Source organism: Lemur catta, chromosome 7 (assembly GCF_020740605.2).
Source record: "Lemur catta isolate mLemCat1 chromosome 7, mLemCat1.pri, whole genome shotgun sequence".
Classification (NCBI taxonomy): domain Eukaryota; kingdom Metazoa; phylum Chordata; class Mammalia; order Primates; family Lemuridae; genus Lemur; species Lemur catta.
The window spans coordinates 96,618,836-96,640,888 of NC_059134.1; the positions used below are offsets into that span (position 1 = coordinate 96,618,836).

The window sequence follows — 22,053 nt, forward strand, 5'->3', positions numbered from 1 at the left end:
GTTAAGGATGTGGGGAGGAAGAGGAGGCAACAGAAGGGACTCCCGGGGGAGGGAGTCTCTGAGCCTGCAACCCAGGACCAGCAGGTAGACCCTAGTCTGGTGGCTCCTGCCCCAGCCCTGGGTGCAGCCAGACCCCTCCACCTCCTCCAGCACATTCATACCCCGGGGGGCGAGGTGGGGGAGGGGGCAACCTCAGGAACACACACACACACACACACACACACACACCCCAGCCCCAAAGCCTAGAGAGGTGGAAACAGTAATTGCCTTAGACACAGAGGCTTTATTTTTCTATAAAATCATTGCCCAGAGAATTTTTTATAAAATGTCCAAAGTAAATAACTACTGAAGAGGAAAACATCCCCAAGATGGTTCATCAGAAATCCATCGCTCAAGCATGTCAGCTGGTTCCCAAGGCCCTTGGGGTGGCCTGACTCTGTCACTGTTCTTAACACCTTCTAGGACATTAGCTCTAGAAAGAACCTTCAACTCTAAAACACTCTCATTTTACAGATGGGAAAATGATGCTCAGATCAGAAAAGGGCCAAGCCAGGGTCATCCAGCATCTGTGGCGGAGCTGGGACCAGGACCAGGACGTGCCTCCCCCCCCATCTGCTCCTCTTGCCCCCAAAGCTCACTGCAGTTCTCTCACCAAGGCTGTGCTACTGAGGGAGAGCCGGGGCTGCGGCTGGGACCGCCACTGAATGCCAGGCGGTGTAGCTGAGGCCACGACAATCTCGCCCTTCACCTGGGAATCTACCTGGCGGCGGAGGGTCCAGGCACACACAGGCTTCAGGGCCAAACAGGCCTACAGAAGTAGGTGGCAACCCTCCTCCTCCCGTCACCTCTCCTGGGGCCAAGGTCTGCCAAGGCCACGTGCAGGGAGACACTCCAGCCTCCACCTGCCTTTGCTTTCGGTCTGTGTGACATCAATCCGCTTGGCTACTGAGATTTTTCTCTTGCTGATCAGAAGTCCAGGCTGGCAGTTAAATAAGGTTTTGGGTTTTTGTTTTTAAGAAAAAATCATGGCTACTTAATATAAGTAGCCTGGGTAGGCAGAGTCTTTCTGGACACAGAGTCCTCAAAGGGGGAATGATTAGGAAAAGCATCCCGAGGGCTGAAAAGTGAGGGCTTCTGAACTATGCGACTGCAGGAGGACTTTCTTTGTGCGCACGGCACTCCCAGTACAGCAGGAAGGGGTGGACGAACGTCAGAAGCGTGGCGAGTATTAGCATCACATTCACCTGCATGGGAGGGAGGATGGAGTGAGGCAAAGAAATCTGGAAATCTGGGCCCCGCCCATAACCAACAAGGGGACCAGAATGCGTCTAGTTTATATTCTACTTTCCACCTGACACCCTGGTGCCTTGGAGGAAGGATTTTCAGTATTTTTCACTCTGCCCTCTGGGGTGGGTGGGGGAGGAATATTATGCCCATTTCACAGGTGAGGAAACAGAGGCCTAGAGAGCATTCAGTGATCTGCTCAGGGTCACATGGAGAGCTGATAGAGGCACCGGCTAGAAATCGCATCTGAATATTAGATCAGGTCACCTGATACCATAATCAAGTAATTCTCAGTTTTTAAGTTTAGTCTTTTCTTCTCCAAGGGACTGATTTAAACTCCTGTTCTACACTTTGCCAGTTTTTACAAAATGAGGCAAACAGAGCTGTGCAGTGGTCAAAACACTGAATTCAAAGTCAAAAGATTTCTGCTCCTTACTGGGTGCCTCGGAATACAGAAGTCACGTGACCTCTTTGAGCCTCGGTCTCTGCAAAAAGCAGGAGAGTCGTGCCCATGTCCTCGGGCAGGGCCCATGAGCACCCGTCCAGGTGTGGGGACACAGGGGCATCCTGCCCCTCGGGCCAGCGGTGGAAATGGATGCACGTGGTAGCCCTGGAGGAGAGGCCAGGGTGGGCCTGCACTCACCACAGGCAGAAAAGACCCCTGAAGTGTTAGGTTTATGTTTGAAATTTTGCAAGGATTTTTCATCCTACTCCAGAATATGTCTATTTGCTCCCCATACACACAAAAATATTTTCTGCCCAAATCTGAGTAGCATGGACTCTTTGGGAAGCTGCACCACACTGATCCTGTGGCTTCGGATACTCCCAGCACAAGCCTGGGTACTTCCACCGCCCTAGTTTGAAAAGCAAGACCAAGGATGCACCCCTGTGCAGCACTGTTGCTGCAGGGACCACACCCAGGCAGCCAGGCTTGGGTGCCCCCTTCCAGGTCTGAGGCCGGGGCCCCTGCTGGGGACATCCATTCCCACAGTACTCACGTAAAATGGGTCATTCTGGAGGGGGCCTTTGATGAGGGTGAAGATGGGGAACTGTAACAGGGACACAACACCCGACAAGGCCATCACCAGCCCAAAGAGCTTTCCAAAGTGCTCCGAAGGGAAACTGGGGAGAGAAAAAAATGGGGCTCCAGTGAGCTTCAGGAACCCTCTCTCCAAGCAGACAGCTGGCCTCAGGGGGCCTTTGTCAGCCACTTGTTCCCACCTGCCTATCCTAAGCCTGCCCTCCACCCACCATACCTGCTCAACCCTTCCCTCTTCGTCTTTGCTCTGGCATTCAAACCACAGAATACAGAGGAGGTACGCGTGGGGCCCAGGGAAAACAGCAGGGACCCAGACACAGGCTGTGCCCAGGCCTTAGGGAAAAGACAGACACATAAACAGAACACAATATTCCAGGCTATGTGTACACACCAAAGGTAGCAAGAATAGAGTACCAAGGGCACAAAGAAGGGAAGAAACCTTCTTTCCAATTCCTCCCTGGGAGAGCTGGAACAGAAGTGGGCTTTGGAGGGTGAATAGGAGTTCACCAGGTAGAGGACAGAGGCAGAGGGCACAGCAGATCCTTCCCACCAGCCTCCAACTCTGGGCATCACCCCCTCCTCACCTGCTCCCAAACCCGATCTCCCTCACCTGACCACCTCCAGGCCCACCTTCGCTTCCCAATTTCTTTACCTCGCTTGCTTCCCTTTGTCCCAGAGTGTCCCCACTATGGAGCACATCCCAAGGCCACTTACGCGAGCGTGAGGAAGGCAGCATTGCCCCCGTAGAGGAAGGAGCGGCTGATCACTTGCAGGATGAAGGTGACGTACTGGAGGCGGAGGACGGGGACTGAGGCACAGATGATGAAGCCCAGGCACAGCAGGGACGTCAGGGTCAGCGAGGGCACTGCCGAGTGGAGGGCCACCATTGAGGTGGAGGAGCCTGGTCCGAAAGGGAGGAGGAGAGACTACTTGGAGACCAACCCAACCAAGGGCAGGGGAGGGCCAAGACAGGGGGAAGAGGTGGAGCCACTGCCCACCCACCTGTCCTGGGGGTCATCCTTGAGCCCCCTTGCCCCCACAGGCCCCATCTCCAGTCCATCAATAATGCTGATCATTCACCTCCTGAACACCATTCCAATGGTCCACTCCTCTCCAACCCCACTAACTCTTCCTAGCTTTAAGCCACCATTAATGCACTCATAAATTATTGCAGTGGCCTCCTCACAGGCTGCACACCTGCTCTTGCTCCCTCGAGCCTGTAGCCAGATACTCCTCGTAGCACTACGGGCAGTAGAAAAGACTGGAAACAACCCAAAGAGCCATCAGTAGAGGAAGGTGCGTCAACTGCGCAGCAGCCACATAACAGAGAACTAGGCAGTGGGTAGAAGGAATGAGGAGAGGGCCCTGCCGCAGAGCAGTGTCAGAACAGAGTTACACAAAAAGCCCTGCCGAACCGTGTATATAGTACGCTACCTTTTATCTAAGAAGGAGGGAAACACACACACACACACACACACACACACACACAAAATGTCTGTCCTAAAAAAAACAATAGAAATGGTTACCTAAAGAAGAGGGAAGGAGAGGGCTACAGTAAACAGAGAAGGAAACTAAACTGCTTTGAATGTATCTTGTTTCGCAGTTTTAGCTTTGGTAAAATGTGAATGTTTGATATGTGTATGTTTTGCAAATAAAATTAAATACAAATAATAGGAAGGAAAACAACCAAAACAATTCCCCAAAATCAAAAACAAAATAAAATGAAACCAATGAACATAACCCTATAGCAAGTTGGTGGACTCTTAAAACACAGTCATTTGTACATCTCTCGTGGGATATATCTTAAGGATGAGAAAGGAGGGAGGGAAGTCAGAGAAGAGCAACAGCATTTAGGCATTGTGTTGTTATTAGCAATATTGATGTTGCTAAAACCAGTAATTCTATTTAAAATGTTATACATATATATATACATATACATATATGTACATGTATATATACACATATATAGTGTTATGAGGAACCAAGATTTTCAGAAGAAGAGAAAGAGTTGGAAATGAATAATCAAGGAAATAAAAATTTGAATGAAAATATCAGTATTAAGTATTTATGATTTTTTTTCCTTAGGAAAATTTATATACACCTTAACTCTCTCCAAGGCCCAAAAGCAATGACAACCCAGGAGCAATAGGAAACCCCATATCCAGCCTGAAGTCTCTAAACACTATTTCCCATTAAAAGGGCCCCAGGACTACTTAGAGAAATGGCCAATTTCAGGTAAGGACACTGTCAAAAACTAATGGGATTCTGCCTAAAGGACATAGATGCTGGACTGATAAAGTTCCCAATGGCCAAAGGTGAGACAATTTGAGCATTAAGAAGAATCATAAACAGATTGAAAGATATCAAATGTATTTAAAACTAGACTTTAAAAAAAGAAATAACTAGTAGTCATCCCTGGAGGTTGCTAGGGCACCAACTCATTATTTTGCAACTGGTAAACAGAAGGGAAAACCAAGCATTTATTTCAGGGTGACAAAATAGCAAGGGAAAGTTTTTCTTTCTAGAAGGAATTCTAGCTATTAAAAGCAGAAGATAGAAAATCCTCCTTTTGCAACCCTAATAAAATAACGGGTCTAGGTATTGATCAGTAATGGCTACTAAAACCGTTAGGTGTACAGTCCATGGGAAACTTTATGATGGACGGATCAGACTGACAATGTCTGAACCAGTTGATCAATCTTAACGTCATAATGAGACAACAGACACCAGGGGCTGCTGATGGGAGACAGAGGAAGCCCACAGCTCCACCTCTGCGCTATGCTTGCCAAAAATAATAACAATAATGATAAATTGACGGTAGACTGAGGCAGGATCACTTGACCCCAGGAGTTTAAGACTAGTCTGGGCAACTTAGTGAGACTCTCCCAAAAACAAAAACAAAAAAATTAAATTGCATCTCCCCCAAGCCTCTAATCACACATTTATAGGAAATAATCCAAGGAACACTTTTAAATGATGCCAAAAGGATGCCAAATCCAAAATGTGTGAAACCTGACAGGACAGATGACCAGTTTCTTCAACAAAAAAATGAGACATAAAAAGTGGGGAGAGGGAATACTGTTAAAGATTTGAAAAGATACAGAGGACACAGCAACCAAGATACAGAAGACACAGTGCATGGACCATGTACAAATCCTAACTTGGACAAAAACTGTAAAAAGACATATTCGAGACAATGAGGAGAATTTGCACAGTGACTGCATATTAGATAATATTAAGAAATTGTCATTTTTTTAAGGTGTGGTAGTATTATGGTGATATTTAAGTAAAAGAGGCCTTATTTGTTGAAGACACGTACTGAAGTATTTACAGGTGAAACAACACGATGTCTGAGATTTGCTCTGAAATCCCCGACGGGTGCAAGGAGCAGCGCACGGAGTTGGAGGGCACAGAGAGACATGCTGGCAGATGTCACTCTCTGCTCTTATTTCCCCCAGATGCCCCCAGGGTAAGACCCCTCAGCACCGCTCCCTTCTCCAGTCAAGCCCAAGGATCAGGCCCCAAAACTCCTTGGCGTGGGAAGCAGCCTGACCCCTCCTTACGTCTCTCCCCAGCCTCTTCCCTGACACTCCTGGCGCGCTCTGTGCCCTGGCCAGCCTGCCTCACCTCCCAGACCCCTCCGATTGCTCAGTGTCTCACTGTCCCCGTCACCACTCCACCCCACTGTGTTCCTGGCCACCTTCCCAGGCCCCGCCCCTTCCTCTCCTCACTTCCTACTCATCCTTCAGGTCTTGGCTCAGACTCACTTCTTCCAGGAAGCCGTCCCTGACACCAACCCCATCCGTACCCAGAACAGGTGTGGTTCTTTGTGTGCCCACAGCCACCTGTAGGTTTACTTTGCCAATTGCAATTGCCTGATGACCTGCCTTTCTCCATCCTCTAGACTGAGAACAGCTTGAGCAAAAGGGCTTATCTGTCTTGTCCACTGTTGGATCCCCGCTGTCTGGCACTATGGCTGGCACATAATTGTCACCCAGTGACTAGTGGCTGAATGAATGAATGAATGAGTGCAAGTAGAACGGGTTAAGAACAAAAGGGAGGGTGGGCATGGGGGTAAATGAAGATCTCTCCCCTCCCTGTTCCCCAACCCCCCATCTCACCTGTTCTTTTAGCTTCCTTCTGGTACTTCTGCCTAAGTCTGTCCATGAGCAGGCCATTCCAGGGGGCACACAGCACTCCGAAGAACTGAGTGATGGCAAAGGCATTTGTGTAGGTGCTGACTGCAGAGGATAGAGAAGGGGGTGGTGATGAGAGGGCTCCAGGACTGCCTTCCATGATAGGACTCTCTCACCCTGCACTTGGCCTGCCCAGCCCTCCTCCTCCACGCTCAGAGCCTCCCCTGGAGCACACACCCCTGCCAGAGGCCCCAGTCCCCAGCTGGGACGGGAGGACAGGCTGCCTCCCAGCCCCGCCACATACCTATCACCCTGTCCCTGCCCGCCAAGCTGGTCAACAGAGAGTTGAGAGTGCCGATGAAGAGGTAGTGATACAACTGTATCACAGACAGCCACACCAGGTGCCAGGCGAAGCGCTGAGAGAAGACGTAGCTCCAGAAAGAGCGGGGTTTCTGCTGCTGCCCTGGTCCTAGGATCTCTGATGGGGAAAGGATCGGGGCATGAATTACAAGGGAAGTGGAGGGATACGATGGGCGATGGGCGAGAGCACAGAGGCCTTCATGAGACAGCCTTGGGTCAAGCCCTCCTTCCGCCCTTGTCTCAGAACCCGCACCTCCCCACCTCCCTGCTTCGTCATCCTGGCCCCACCACCTTGAATGACCCTCCCCGCAAGTTCTCAGTCTATTGAAATCCGATCTGTCTCGCACAGCCTGGTCAATGACACTTCTTGCAGTAACACCTTCCTGATCTTTCTCAGCCGGAATGGTGAAAAGGACAAAGGGAGGAGAGAGTTAGAGGTGAGATGGGGATGAGGGCTGGGCAGCTACTGCTCCTGCCGGCTCCTCACCCCTCCCTTTCCTTTGGTACCAGCAGCCCTGGGAATCCATGCCCTGCCCTATTCTCCGTGGTCCGCATGGGACTGTGAATTGAGAGTTCTGTCCTTTACCCCGGGTTGACCAGTTAGACTGCTCTCCCTAAACAGACAGACTGGCCATGGTTTTTAGGTTGGGATGCCCAGAGGTATCCTGGTGCTACTCTTCCTAGAGCCTGGCAAGTTCAATTTCCCCCTTGATTTTGTAGGCTCCCAGAATCCTATTCTTATTTCTTTAAAAAAAATAATAAATTCCATTGTGTATATTTAAGGTATACAACACGATACCATAGGATACATGCAGATGGTAAGATGGTTATTATAGGGAAGCAAATTAATGTATCCACCATCTCACTTATTTACCTTTTTTTTTTTGTAGCAAGGGCTGTTAAAATCTACTCATTTAGTAAAAATCCCAAATACAAGATAATTTTGTTATAGTCCTCATGTTGTCCACTAGACCTCTAGAATGTTCACCCTGAGTATCTGCTTGTATCCTTTGACCTCCCTCTCCCATTTTCTCTACCCTCCCCCGCCCATTCTTATTCCCACTGTAGCCAGCTGCGGTTTGTGATGTTTGTAACCGAAGACCCAAAACAGACAGAGGAAGGAAAGGAGGCAGCGGTGGAGCTGGGACAATGACAGAGGGCAGACTCGGAAGACCTGCAGAAATGGGGACAACTGAACTAGACTGAGGGCAATGACATCACAGAAGAGGGCAGTCATGGCAGACAGACTTTGGGGGTGGGGGTGGGGGGATAAGAAAGAGAGAAAAGAGACAAGGACAGAAAAGAGGCTCTCCCTGGACCCTCTATAAAGTGAGGGGGCTCAGAAGATCCTTAAGGTCCTTTCTCTGCCTGACCTCTCCTGATTCTGGTGGGTGGGGCGGTGAGGGGGTCTGCAGGGGAGGAGCTGGGGAGGGAAGAGGAGAGGCGGGTTCTGGGGGAGACGGGTGAACAAGCGGGGGCTCACCTTCCTTTGGTGAAAGGAACTCCTTTGACTGCAGCTCCCTGTTCTCATGCTCAGCTGGTTTCTCCTCCTTTGTGGGGCCGTTCCCAGAGCACAGGCTGTGGAAATGGAAGCCCCACCAGTGAGGCCAAGGACTGTGAGCTGAACCTGAGGTTCAGACTGGAGGGAACCACGGGCTGGACCCCGAATCTCACCACACTTTGGAATCACCTTTTAACCACCCCAATGTCCAGTGTACAGTCTAGACCAGTTAAATCAGAATGTCTGTAGGTGAGAGCCGGCCTTTCTTTCTTTTTCTTTTTCTTTTTTTATTTTTTAAGATCTCCAAGTGATTCTGACATGCAGCAATGTTTGGGAACCACTGGAGGCCTGGAAAGAGTAGCACAGGTCTGGGTTCAAATCCCAGCTCTGCCTCTTCCCAGCAGAAACATGGCTCAGACTTAACCCTTCTGAGCCTCATTCTTCTCATTTGGCAAAAGGAGACAAGGACATCCGAGAGGATTGTTGTGAGGATGAAATCAGAGAGCATGCGGGTCTGACAATCCGTAAAGCGAGTAGCAAATGAACGCCCCCCTCTAGTCCTTGTGGTCACTGAAATGGTCCCATTTCCTCACCTCCTCTGCACCTCCACTCCCTGCAATGGGGCTTTGCAGCTCTATTTCCCCCTGCCCTAAATCTAGGCTTGCCTTGTGAACTGCCTTAGCCAAGACAATGCAGCAGAAGTGATGTGCTAATTCCAAGCCTAGACCTCAGGAAAACTTGTGCATTGCTGCACTTGCTCTCGGAACCCCGAAACCACTGTGTGTTCAAGCCCCTGCTAGCCTGCTGCAGGGCAAGACCCACGTGACCCAGACAGCCATCCACCATCCTAGGCCAGCCGGTCCCCAGCTAGTCTGCATGATGTTGATCAGAGCCATGAGCAAGCCCTGTCAGGACCATCCCAGTCTGGCCCTGAGCAGTAGAACCAGCCAGCTACCCACCGACTCATGAAAAATAAATGCGTAGCATTTTCGGCTGCTGAGTTTTGGGGCAGTTCACCATGCAGCAATGTCTAACTGATAGAGCCCTGCTCCAGTCCTCCTCTCCTGTGACAGGTGTGCTCTGCCCCGTCTGTCCCACCCCTGCTTCCCACCCTAGGTCAGGAGAGGGGCTTTGGCCCACAGTTGCCAGATCACAGTCCTTACCCATAGCTGTAGTTGGGGGGCAGTGGGTAGGGGATGTGACCCCGGGGCATCAGGAGGAAGGTACGCGTGACGTGCCAGGCACTGCAGACTGAGAGGAAGATGAAGGAGGCCCTGAGGCTGATGCCTTGTTCATAAAGCAGCTGCAGAAGGAGGAGGAAAGAGTCAGCATGACGCCCGTGTTCACAGCAGCACTATTCACAACAGCCAAAAGATGGAAGCAACCCAAGCACCCATCAATGGATGAATGGCTAAACACGGTGTGCTATATACATACCATGGAATATTCTCCAGCCTTAAAAAAGAAAGGAAATTCTGCCACATGCTACAACTTGGATTGAACCACTAGAACATTATGCGAAGTGAAATGAGCCAGTCATAAAAGGACAAATACTGCATCATTGCACTCATATGAGGTACCTAGGGTAGTCAAGTCCATAGCACGAAAAGCAGAATGGTGTTTGCCAGGGGCTAGGGATAGGGGGTGGGAGGAATGAGGAGTTAGTGTTTAATGGGTACAGAGTTCCAATCTCATAAGATGAAAAGAGTTCTAGAGATGGATGGTGGTGACAGATGCACAACCATGTGAATATATTTAATGCCACTGAACTGTACGTTTAAAAATTGTTAAGACATCAAAATAGCTAGAAGAGGCCGGGCACGGTGGTTCACGCCTGTAATCCTAGCACTCTGGGAGGCCGAGGCTGGTGGATTGCTCCAGGTCAGGAGTTCGAGACCAGCCTCAGCAAGAGCGAGATCCCGTCTCTACTAAAAAATAGAAAGAAATTATCTGCCCAACTAAAATATATATATAGAAAAAATTAGCCGGGCATGGTGACGCATGCCTGTAGTCCCAGCTACTGGGGAAGCTGAGGCAGTAGGATCGCTTAAGCCCAGGAGTTTGAGGTTGCTGTGAGCTAGGCTGAAGCCACGGCACTCACTCTAGCCAGGGCAACACAGCGAGACTTTGTTTCAAAAAAAAAAAAAAAATAGCTAGAAGAGAGGACTTGAAATGTTCCCAACACATAGAAATGATAAATACTGAAGGTGATGGGTACCCTAAATGCCCTGACTTGATCATTACTCATTCTATGCACATAATAAAAAATCACGTGTACTCCATAAATATGTACAAATATTATGTATCAATAAAAAAATGGTTAAGATGGTAAATCTGATGTTATGTGTATTCTATCATACATAGTAACATCAGTGCAAGACGCAGGGGCTGGAACCTCAGTTTCCAGGGAGTCCTAGTACAGGCTCTTGCCTACCATCCTGGAAGCTAAGGACACCTGGTACACTCACCCTCCCCCCAGGGCCCAGTCAGCAGCAAGGGAGTCGTCATGTGACCCATCCCCACAGCCTGTGGAGCTTCCTAGTGGGGCTCCTTAGAGATCTTCTAGCCCAGTGCCTTTTTTCCCCAAGAGCAGCAAAATCCTTTTGTTCAAACATGATTTTACACAAAAATTCAACTTACAAAACACATCAATGGGGAGCTGCCCACTCAACCTCCCCTGCATTCTTCTTGGTGACTGTCAAAACACCAAGGGAGCCCCTAAGTTCCCGATACCTGGTTTGAAAACCACTGATCTAGCCCAACCTCCCCATTTTACAGAGGATGACACTGAGGTCCAGAGAGGAGCAATGAATTGTCCAAGGTCAGAGTGAGCAGCAGCAAAGTCAGATTGAACTGAAAATTCCAGCTCCTGGTCCAGCACCCTTTTCCCTGCCAACTCTAAAGAGAGAGGAGAGAAAGGAAGGTGCACCCAGGAGAAGGAAGAACCTGGAAAGTGGCTTTTGTACCAAGAGTAGAAAGGCTTGGGTGCCCCAGGGCCAAGGTGCTTATAGGACTAAACTGGGCTCATGTCTGGGTAGTGACAGCCAGAGACCCTTCTCTTCCCCCATGGCCCACAGGTGGACACAGAGGGAAGTCCCAAGTTAGGCAGCTTGGGCCCGACACTCTTTCATTCCTTTCGCTCAGCCATCTTTAGTGTGTTGGCTTTTATCCTTCAGCGTGTTGCCTTATAGTCAAAGCATGGCTGCCACAACTCCAGCTATCACATCCTCCCACTGCAACATTCAAAGAGGAAGGGTCAGAAGGGGGACCAAGGTGGAAGGCTTTCTTTTTACTTTGCTCTCACCTTCCATCAGGAAGGAAATGTCCCCCAAGGCCTCCACTACACACATCCCCTTTATCTCATTACAAAGGACCGGACCACTTGCCTACCTCTACCCACCACTGGCAGGGGAGAAAGGGATTGCCATGGTTGGCTTAGGTCAGTCAGGATCCATCCCCCGGGCTGGGAAGGTCACTGCCGAGATAAAATTGCTAGCAATGAGTAAGGCAGAATGGCGGTGGATGGACTAACAGTCTTGGCAACAGTTCATGTCTCTGACATACAACATCAGCCTTTGGGAGAGCTGAACAGGCCTGTGTCTTCCCTTCCTGCCCCACTAGCCACTTCCTACCTCCTTGTGCAAACTAGAAGCTCACAGCAGCAAACACCCCCATTCCAAAGGGCTCCCAGCCTCTGCCCAGCACCTGCCCAAGCACATCATGCCACACCCTCCCTTAGCCTCTGCCCAAAAGCCTGGGCAAGTGTGAAGAAGGGGCTTAGTGGTTATAAGCTCAGGCTCTAGGACCAGACAGGCCTGGCTCTAAGTTCTAGTATCATGGTTACTAGCTGCAGAACCTTCAGCAAGCTTCTTAACCTCTCTAAGACTTAGTGCTTTATCTGTAAAATAGGGATAAAACAGTTCCTACATGAGAGAGTTGACGGAGAGAAATCATCCAAGGTTCACAAGACAAGTGTCTGGCATATGTGACTGCTCAGTAAATAGCCATTGCTATTTTTTACCTTAATAATAAGGAAGACTGCAGAGGACGAGTCAAATGCTCCATTGTAGAGGGTGATGATAGTGGAACGATGTTTGCCAAATAGGTTCCCAATCTGGGAAAGATAGGACCAAGCTGAATCATTTATTCATAAAACAAATATTTCCTGAGTGGCTAGCATGTGCCAGGTTCTCACTCTACCCGAATCCACCCTTTACCCCAAGGGCTTCCACCCTGGCTTGGGGCAATCACAACTGAGGTGGACAACCACAGAAAGTGCCTCTTCCTCCCTCCGCCCGCCACCCTCCCTTCCATCATCCCCTCCTGCTAGGTGGCTGGGATTAGGGCAGGCTCCTACCTGCAGGTTGGTGAGGAGAAGCAGGATTCCCCCAACGCTGAGCACTGGCATAGCCAGGAAGAGCAGCACAGTTGAGCCTGGATCACCAAAGACAGAGGTTGAGTGTGTCATAGTGCAACCCAAACATGGAGCTCCGAACTCAGCTCCCACCTCCTCCAAATCCCAACAACCCTGGGGTCAGGGCCAGCCTTCTATCATCCTTCAAGGGTCTTAAGATACTGGCCAAGGGTCTTAAGATACTGGCCAAGGCTCCCTGATATGTCCCTGCTGAGGTCTCCTGAGCCACTTTCTTCCCCATCAAAGATGGTCCTCAGTCTATGGCAGACCTGGACGCCTACTCTAAGCGAAGCCGCTGACCACTCCCTTCCCTCACCAAACCACGAGAAGCTCTCCTACTCATCCTCAACACTGTAGGGGAAGAGGACCCTGGACTCAGCCCCCTGGTTCAGGCCCCAAGCCCAACCCCTAATTTACTGAATGACCCTGAGCTGGTTCTGAATCTGTGCCTCAGTCGCTTCATCTGTTAAATGGGAACAACAGTCCCTGCTCTTCCCACCTCGCAGGGGTGCATGGCCACAGTCTTTCCTTTGTTCATTAAGCTCTGAGTACTTCCTTTGTGCCAGGCATTGTACTTGGCATCAGAAATGCTGGATAAGTAAAACAAACTCTTTGCCCTTGAATAGACTGATGACAAACAAATCATTACAACAGGTCTGGTAAGTGTCGGCTGATAGCAGAACTGCTCAAGAGCTACAGGAGTCCCTGATAAATTAGTCTTTCTCAAAGACCACAGACTTCGGCCCACCTTCAGGATTCTGGCCATAACCTATGCCTGTCCTATTATTTGCTAAAATGTGTTGCTTTTTTTTTAAGTTGACTCACTTGTAGCCCAAAGAAACCTATTGTTTAAAGGACACTTTATATCACTACTGTAGATGAAAACATTTGCATTGCTTGTCATGAATAGGAAGTAACTATAGAAATAAATACAATGAAAGGAAAACAACGTTACTAAATTGTAGCCAGATGCAGCTGCCCTTAGAATGTTCAAAGCCTGAGACCTGCTCTTGCCATCAGTGTTAAAATCATACTGGCCCTGCATTGAGACTTTCTTTCATGAAATCAGCAGGGCTGAAAGGGAATATAAAAAGGGAACAACTTTTCCACCAGGTGATTCAGTGTTGGTTAGTGAAGTTAATGTCGCACATGTGTGCCCTTAATAGCCTCTTAACTACTGTGCTATACCTTGGGAAGCCCTGCAAAGAGCAAATTTTAGAGCTCTCACGCTATTTACCACCAATCTGTCTTTGTAAAATGTACATCTCTCCCAGTACTAAAGGTGGGAGATCCCTTTCACAATAGAGTCCTTGCAGCCTCCACACCTTTTCCAAAAAACAAAAGGCGCTATTTTATGAGGAAAGGCGGGTATTATTGCTCAGACTATCCCTAAAAGTGAGTCAAACATTAGCCAGTTACCACTTCCATGGTCGGCCTCTTGAAAATCATTTACAGGCTTTTAGAGTAGATGATGCTGGTTTGATAAAGAGAGAGAGGTCTGAAATAACCGGCTTGAAGTGCCAGGCTGTCTCCTGAGATCTGTTTGCCCAGCATGGGTGGAGATGACCTCATGACGCTGTCTGGCTTCAGCATAGCTACCACACACACTAGAATTACTTACTTTCCTTTCCTAAACCAAAAACGGAGCCATGTGATCTGACACTGGGGAGGAATATTGGGAGGTATCTGGTGGCCGCCATAACCAAAGCGCTAGGACAGAACCACCAGGGACTGCAGCCCAGGCCCACTTCCCACTCACTTTCTTTGTGGCTTTGGGCAAGTCTTTGCAAGGGGTCCCTCTCTGGCCTCAGTTTCTCCTCTATGTAATGGGTCAAGGGGTGTGAGTGGGATAAACCAGATTGCAATTCCCAGACTTTTATAAAGTGGTAAAATTTGAAAACCAAGCTTCTGAGTACAGCAGAGCTGTCAACTTTTACCCTGCTAAGGATATTTTCAAAATTGTCATTCATATTACCATTTCATTAAAAAGAGAGAAGATATTTTAACACATATAAGAAAAAAGGATGTAATGCTTTAAATGAATTCTGCTCTCTAAAGCAATCCCTCTCCATCATCCTTTTTCATGTTTTCTCAGCAGACGAAACTATTTTCATAGACCAGCAATAACTCAACATCCCTCAAGGATTCTTTCAAGCTGTGACTCTCTGAATAACCATGTGGTCGGTGCGTCTTGCCCATGACCTGACCTCTGCACCTGCCCCCTCCACCAGGTGCCCCCTGAGCTTGCGTCTCTCCCACGCACCTGACAGCACTCACCTGCAGAGGTGAAAGCTATGGTAAGCGTGGCGCTGGTGTAGAGAAATCTGAAATGAAGAACAGGAGAAGCAGAATATTGTCAAAAAAGGAGAAACCTAGGAGACAAAACATGATTCTGCTCACCCAACCTCCAAGTTTAGGACTTGACTGCATTTTCAACCGGCATTGAACTGGTAGCTCAATGGGCATCGGCGCCTCTTCAGCCCCGGGCTCAGACCCAAGTGCAAGAAGTCTTAAGATTGAGATGTGGTCCCGACCTCACACACAATGCATTTTGCTCATCCCAAAGTCCAAGGCCAGGCTGGGGAGCCCTGGACAATGATTGTCTCAGGACTTAGGCAGGGGCAGAGTGGGCAGAGACAAGGCCCTCCCACTTGGAAGTTCCAACAGCTCAACCCCTTGGAGAAAGAAGTTCCAGCCTTGTCTGCAAATCAAAATCTGGAGTTACAACTCCTCCTCTGGTGTGACTTTGGGGCAAGGTGCTGCCCCTCTCTGGGCCTCAGAAGTATTTTATTTTATTTATTATTTTATTATTTTATTATTTTATTTATTTCATTTCATTTTTGAGACAGAGCCTCACTCTGTCACCTGGGCTAGAGTGCCGTGGCATCAGCCTAGCTCACAGCAACCTCAAACTCCTGGGCTCAAGCGATCCTCCTACCTCAGCTTCCTGAGTAGCTGGGACTACAGGCGTGCACCACCACGCCCAGCTAATTTTTCTATTTTTAGTAGAGACAGGGTCTCATTCTTGCTCAGACTGGTCTCAAACTCCTGACCTCAAGCAACCCTCCCACCTTGGCCCCCCAGAGTGCTAGGATTACAGGCGTGAGCCACCGCGCCCGGCCCAGAAGCCTTTTCTATACAAGGAAATGACTGGACTGATCTAAGAGTGCTATGATTTCAGGACTACAATCTCAAGGTTATAGAGATCCTTTAGCCCTGTGGTCCCCAACCTCCGGGACTACAAACTGATACCGGGTCCACAGCCTGTTAGGAATCTGGCCGAGTCACCACCTGAGCTCTGCCTACCCTCCCCATGGAAAAATCATCTTCCATGAAAATTAGGAACCTGGCTGCACAGCAGGAGGGGAGCTGCAGGCAAGCCACCAAAACTTCATTCTGTATTTACAGCTGCTCCCTGTCACTGACATCCCTGCCTGAGCTTCGCTACCCCTTCCGTGAAACCAGTCCCTGGTGCCAAAAAGGTTAGGGACTGCTGCCTTAGCTGTTGGGGGTCTTGTAAGGCATAGGGTAATCAAAGCAGTGCACTAAGGCTGGAGAAGAAGGCAGGGGCACAGGAAGGAAGGGAAGAGGAGAACACAGGCAGCCAAAGACCAAGACAGACTGAGATACAATCACCATGTACCCAAAGGCTTAACGTGTAAGGGCTGGCCTTACTCTCCAGCTGTTTCCTGGCCCAGACCAGGCCAGCCCGCCAGTCCCTCTCTCTGACAGCTGATCTCACACATGCCTCCCCAGGGTCACCTGCTCTGGGGCATTGTCAGCCCTTAGCAGGTACTGCTTATCACTGAACCTGGCCACAGAGCACAGAGATCAGGACGCAGCAGCACACTGTGTGGGCGAGATCAAGTCCCTAACGCCCTGAGTCATCTGCACGGGAACTCCCACTGTCTCCCCTCCAGTCAGAAGGGACCTGAAATTCTACCACTGGAGATACCCTGGAAATTTCATTAGCTTAGCTACTGGGGGATGACGGGGGGGGGGGTGAGAAGGATGAAGATTAAGCCTGAGCGACCTGGATGTGAGGCTGTGTAAGAGATGAGGACAAAGCAGAGAGAGTAGCAATTTTAGGTCTTGCTAATTTCAGAACCCTGGCCCCAGGCCAGCCCTCACGGGAAGTCAGCCCGGGCTCCTGCTCAGTTCAGCACATGACACAGAAGACACATTCACGTGGAGTAGGGAAGGCAGTGAGGAAACGGAAGCAGGGCTGTGGGAAGAGGGTGGACCTAGAGAGGTTCCGTACCCTCCTGGAGCTGTTCCGTGCCTGGCACGGCTGCCCAGTTGCCCAATCTGGGTTTCTCTCCAAGCTGGGCTGCTGCCCGAAGAACTCCTCCTGCCCACTTCTGCCCAGACTGGGCCTTTGGGACTTACATGGCTATGAGGCGGGCCACAGTGGTCTTGAAACGGTCAAAGATGTAGCTGGTGGGGAATGTCATGAAGTTGTTCATGGAGGATGCCAGGGTGAAGACGAGCGAGAACTTCTCATACTGAGCATTGCAGTCTGAAGAAGAGAAAAGGTCTCTCATCCATCCCAGCCTTCATGCCAGGTGAGCACTTCCTGCCTGGGTTCCCCTCCATCTGGGACAACTTCCCTGGTGGAAAGTTGTTCCTTACACTGATTTGGAAAGTGACTGCCCCTATAATTGCCCCCTCAGGAGCTCCCATTTCCCTCCCAGGTACCTCCTAGACCTTGTGGAGGAAAGGGATGTGCTGAGCCTTCCTCTCACCCTAGAAAGGCTGGCAGGGAGGCCACGGGGCATGGTCCCACCTGGGAACCAGACTTAAGTCCCTTGGAAGAGTCACACCTACCCTCAGCAGCCTGCTCTGTGGCATTGCCCAACAGCCCAGCATTTGGTTCACACAGCTCCTCAAAGTAATGCTCTGCTTTGAAGACAAACACCAGGGAATCCCAACCAAAGACGACACCCGCAAAGCCAAGGCACTCCAGCAGCCCTGTCAGCAGGGTGGCCACGTACAGGCCCCGGCCTGCCATGGCCCAGCGTGGAGCAGATCCTCAAATCCCGCTTTGTCCGCCTGGAATGCCCACAGGAGCTGCAAGTCCTGGCGTTCGAGCACCTGGAAAATTCCTTTGGCAAGCCCTCCCCTTCACGTGGCTCTCTGGTCTTGACTGTTTCTGGCTTGGGTGAAAACCAACAGTGGGTGATTCTCTGGATCCTGTAAAATAAAGGCAGAGGCTACCTGGAAGATGAGGCTTCTGGGAAAGACAGAGGTGGACAAAGCGCTCTTTGTGGGCTGGATGAAGGGGCAGCATGACCATGACCACTGGCAGCGAATGTGGGGAGTAAATACTTTCATAGGCCATCTCATTCACTGCCTTTGGTAACAATCCGGGTGGCAGATAAAGGAAGTGCCAAAGCCGCCTGAAGTCACAAGCGAATGACTTGGCCGGTAGTTACCGGGGAGCTTGCGGGGAAGCAGGAGCTCCCGAGGTCAAATTCTGAACGCGGGTCCACTAAGATCATCCACACGGCCACTCTGAACCGCGCGGGGCGAGGGAGCGTTCACACACACACGCTGGCACAATTTCCCACGACAGTCTGCCAAAGTTGGTGTTTTGTTATCTTCAGTTTATTGACAATGAAACAAAAGCTCCAGAGAAGTTCAGGAACGTGCCCAAGGTCACACGGCTAGTGAGTGACAGCGCAGACCCGTCTAATTTCAAAAATATCCCAACTCCCAGCCCGACGGAGAGCGACCGGGTGGCCCATGTGACGCCCGCCGAGGACTGGCACTCCCGGTCCCGGGCCCCCGCCTGACCCCGGCCCCTGCCAGGAGGGCGCCCGGGGCCGCTCCCCGCAACCTGCGCACCCCCAAGCTCCGCGCCCGCCGCAGACCGCGGCCTCCCGCCCCGCGCGCCCCCGGCCCGCGCCCCGGCCCCCGCCCGCCGTCCTACCTGCGGCCCCGCCGCGGCTCCCGCGCGCTTTCCACGCGGGCCGCGGTTCGGATTCGCGCCTGTCGCCGCCACGCCCAGTCCCCTGCTCGCCCCCGCCTGCCCGGAAGCGGCCGGGCAGGCCTCGCGTTCTCCATCACTTCCTTCTCCCGCCTCGCGACCGCCCGCGCCCTTTTGGACCCTCCCCTTCGGAGCCTCTTCTCGTCCCTCGAAAACCCTCTGTAACCCCAGCAGTTCGGATCTCCCCTCTCTTGACTGTCCCTCCCCTGTTCAGGTTAGTTTCAATGGCCTTACACACTCAGCGCCCCCGGGGAAAGAACACGACTCACAGCACCCTGAGGAAACAGACAGCTGCGTGCAGGCGCAGGGACACACACACACACACACACACACACACACACGCACACACACACACACACACACGCCCTACGCCATGTGCCTTACCTCAACCACTCCTCGGGCATGGAACACGTTTTTGCTCATGTGCTCACCAGCTCAACTCTCCGTCTTAGGCTCCCAGAGCTGCCAGAAAATCCCAGCCGCGGAATCAGGGAGCCAAGAACCGGGACTGAGAGAGCGCTTTTCGGAAACCATCCCCTGGAGGGGCGTCTTGCCTTTTCACCCCCCAAGGACCCCTTAGATGACTCCCTGCCTCACCCCCAGCCCGGGTTCTGAAAGAGCCTTCTAGCCACACTGCATTGATTAACTATTTATTCATTGCCCATTTTTTATTAATCAAAGACATATCTAATTGCCCATCGGAGCTTGTGATCAGCATGAGGTAACCAGCCTAACCAGCTGCGTTACTTCTAGCCTAGAGCAAGTGAGCTGACGTCTGTCTTCATTGGCCTGTGTGGCCGGTTCCTCCTCAAAAACTCAATTTGGGGGAGAGCTTCTTGCATACTAGTCTGCAGCCCCCACCCCCAACTTCCCGGATCCCCTGGGGGCCTAGGAGCTCAAGCTATGCCAAACCCACTCCTCTTTTTAAAGATGAAGAAATAGAGGTTAGGACAGTGGAAGGCCAGAACCCAGGAGTGTTTTCCAGATTACTACCAAAACACAAAAGAAAAGTCTGTGACCACCCAAGTGACTCGAAGGTGTAGGGGAAGGGGGGCTGTGATCCTGCACCCCAGATACTCAGCTATTAACACAGCCTGAGGCAAGCTCCTTGGCTGCCCCACCTGTAAGATGAGGATAATAGTACCTTAATTACAGGAATTGTCATAAAACAGGCATGAGATGGGTCTGTAAGGTCCCTGCAGGGAGCAGATGCAGCAGGCAGACCTCAGAGTAGCGGATTCCAGATTCCATTTGCCAGGAGAGGCAGCTTTGGGAGGAAATTTCAAAGGAATTTGCCCAAGGTCACTCTACAAAGCTGCCGTGCCTTCCCAATTCCCAACCCTGTGCTCTTAACACTCCCAGTCTCAACAACAGATATTTGGACATTAGAGAAAACAAGCCTTTTCTTGAAAAATTAATTGATAGGAAAAAAAAAACATAAAAACATAGCAGCCCAGGACAAACAGGACTTACGATGCTGGATTTTTTATTTTACTGCAAGACACGAAGACACTGAAATTAATGCAAGCCCTATCTCTGGCTCTGGCTTACGTTTGGATCTCCTGAGGAACTGAGGATCAGTAAGTGTGGAAGTAGCAAGGGAGGAACAGACAAAGTCAAAGCAAAGAGAGGGAGATTTTACAATGTAAATCTGCAGGAGCGGGTCTGAAAGGCCCAGCTCACGAGCTGTCTGAGCATCCAGGACTGGAGCACGGGACTCAGGACAGGTAGTCCAGGGCTCTGTCCACCTTGTCTTGTTACCTCTCTCTGGGCTCTCAGAGCCTCTACCCAACACCCCCATCAATGTCTGCTGAAGGCACTGCCTCTACTGACAAGACAGGCTTACTGAAACTGTTAGGACAGGATATTAGAATATCCTCTGAACCATTCCTGTCTTCTTTGGTTCGAGTTCCAGCGGCTAGCAGAGGCAGATGCTATTCTGATCACTCTTCATGCTTCGCTCCGATGAGGATTAACCCGTAACATCAGAGAAAGGAGCGATTATAATAAGGTCTGACAGTGCACCCGATGTCTTCATCCCTTTTCTCTTCACTTCCTCCCCCTTCACCTCCTGTCTTTTTACATTTATTGATTGGCTCCACGCATACACACGGAGCACCAGGCTCTGTGCCAGGTGCTGGGTTTGGAGAGAAGAGATTCAGTGCCTTCCCTCAAGGAGCTCGTTCTCTAGTGGGAGAGACAGCAGGTAAACCTGAGATTTCTGGAGTTCGGGGACGGTCTTCCAGGCAGAGGCCAGCACAGCACACTGAAAGGCGTAGAGTCTCGACAGGACAAGGACATTCAGGAATCAGCTAGAGCAGAGAGTGGCAAGACTTGAGGCCGGAGTGGCTGCCTAAGTGTAGACATTTGGATTTCAGCCCATGGCAATCAATCTTGTTCTATTGATCCCACCCCTTAATATCTCTCCTATCCTAAGGGCCAGTCCAGATCCTGGGGACACCAGCCATGGGACATTGCACAAGGAGTGTAGACCTGGGTCTCTTGCATCTTACCCAAGTACTAGTGCTGGGGGCTTTTCCTTCCCATCACCAGCATGTCTGGATATCCAGGCTCCATCCTAGGGAAGTTTTGGCCAGAGTGGGAAGATGAACATATTTATTTAGGTCAGGGAAGAATGGTTTGCCAAACAGGGCAGTATGCGTGAGCTGCACCAAATCATCCCCCTGGCATGAGCAATGGCTTGTCCCCTGATCCTCAGCAGTACCACCTTCCAGAGCAGCCCCCACCTCTCCAAAGACCTCTCTCTTCTCAAGCCTCCTCCAAACACCCTCAGCCAGAACCCACACCCCATCCCCAATTGCCACTCTCTGGTAGGGTCCAAATAGTCTTTCCTACCACCCCCCAATCCCTTTCCAGGTTTTTATATGTGAGCCGTTCATATAAAGGGCTTTGATTTCTGACATGCCAAGCACATGAACAAAACATAAACTTTTTTTCCTTTCAAAATGGGCTTGTGGAAATCAAAATGTTTGCTTTTCCCACCTATGGTCTTGGAAGGAGTTTCATGAGGCTGTTTTGGAAATCAAAAGGCAAAAGGTAGGCCGGGCGCGGTGGCTCACGCCTGTAATCCTAGCACTCTGGGAGGCCGAGGCGGGTGGATTGCTCGAGGTCAGAAGTTCGAGACCAGCCTGAGCAAGAGCAAGACCCCGTCTCTACTAAAAATAGAAAGAAATTATCTGGACAACTAAAAATATATATAGAAAATTAGCCAGGCATGGTGGCGCATGCCTATAGTCCCAGCTACTCGGGAGGCTGAGGCAGGAGGATTGCTTGAGTCCAGGAGTTAGAGGTTGCTATGAACTAGGCTGA

General features: G+C 50.5%; 1 protein-coding gene across 3 annotated transcripts; it reads right to left on the reverse strand.

Moving 5' to 3' along the window:
- Positions 1-263: 263 nt before the first annotated feature.
- Positions 264-18,977, reverse strand: SLC43A3 (solute carrier family 43 member 3). 3 transcript variants are annotated; one of them, XM_045558083.1, is made up of 13 exons: positions 18,958-18,977; positions 17,562-17,927; positions 17,124-17,253; positions 15,012-15,058; positions 12,678-12,754; positions 12,342-12,434; positions 9,484-9,623; positions 8,303-8,397; positions 6,764-6,937; positions 6,445-6,564; positions 3,038-3,224; positions 2,283-2,406; positions 264-1,244 (listed from the first exon to the last, which is right to left on the reverse strand). In XM_045558083.1, exons 2-13 carry the CDS (start codon positions 17,743-17,745, stop codon positions 1,140-1,142), a joined length of 1,476 nt encoding a protein of 491 aa, XP_045414039.1. In that variant the 5' UTR covers positions 17,746-17,927; positions 18,958-18,977; the 3' UTR covers positions 264-1,139. The 3 variants fall into 3 exon arrangements, with proteins under 3 accessions (XP_045414039.1, XP_045414037.1, XP_045414038.1); XM_045558081.1 differs by lacking the exon at positions 18,958-18,977 and adding an exon at positions 18,667-18,840; XM_045558082.1 differs by lacking the exon at positions 18,958-18,977 and adding an exon at positions 18,170-18,391.
- Between the last annotated feature and the right edge of the window lie 3,076 nt (positions 18,978-22,053).

What these genes read in the sequence shown, in the direction of transcription:
- SLC43A3 (XM_045558083.1), bottom strand. Translation starts at nt 17,745, where the DNA reads ATGGCAGGCCGGGGCCTGTACGTGGCCACCCTGCTGACAGGGCTGCTG. An exon ending in CATAGCTTTCACCTCTGCAG is followed by an intron (nt 12,755 to 15,011) that starts GTGAGTGCTGTC and finishes TTGGTGATCCAG; the next exon opens with GCTCAACTGTGCTGCTCTTC. An exon ending in GTTCCTTTCACCAAAGGAAG is followed by an intron (nt 6,938 to 8,302) that starts GTGAGCCCCCGC and finishes TTTCCCCATCAG; the next exon opens with AGATCCTAGGACCAGGGCAG.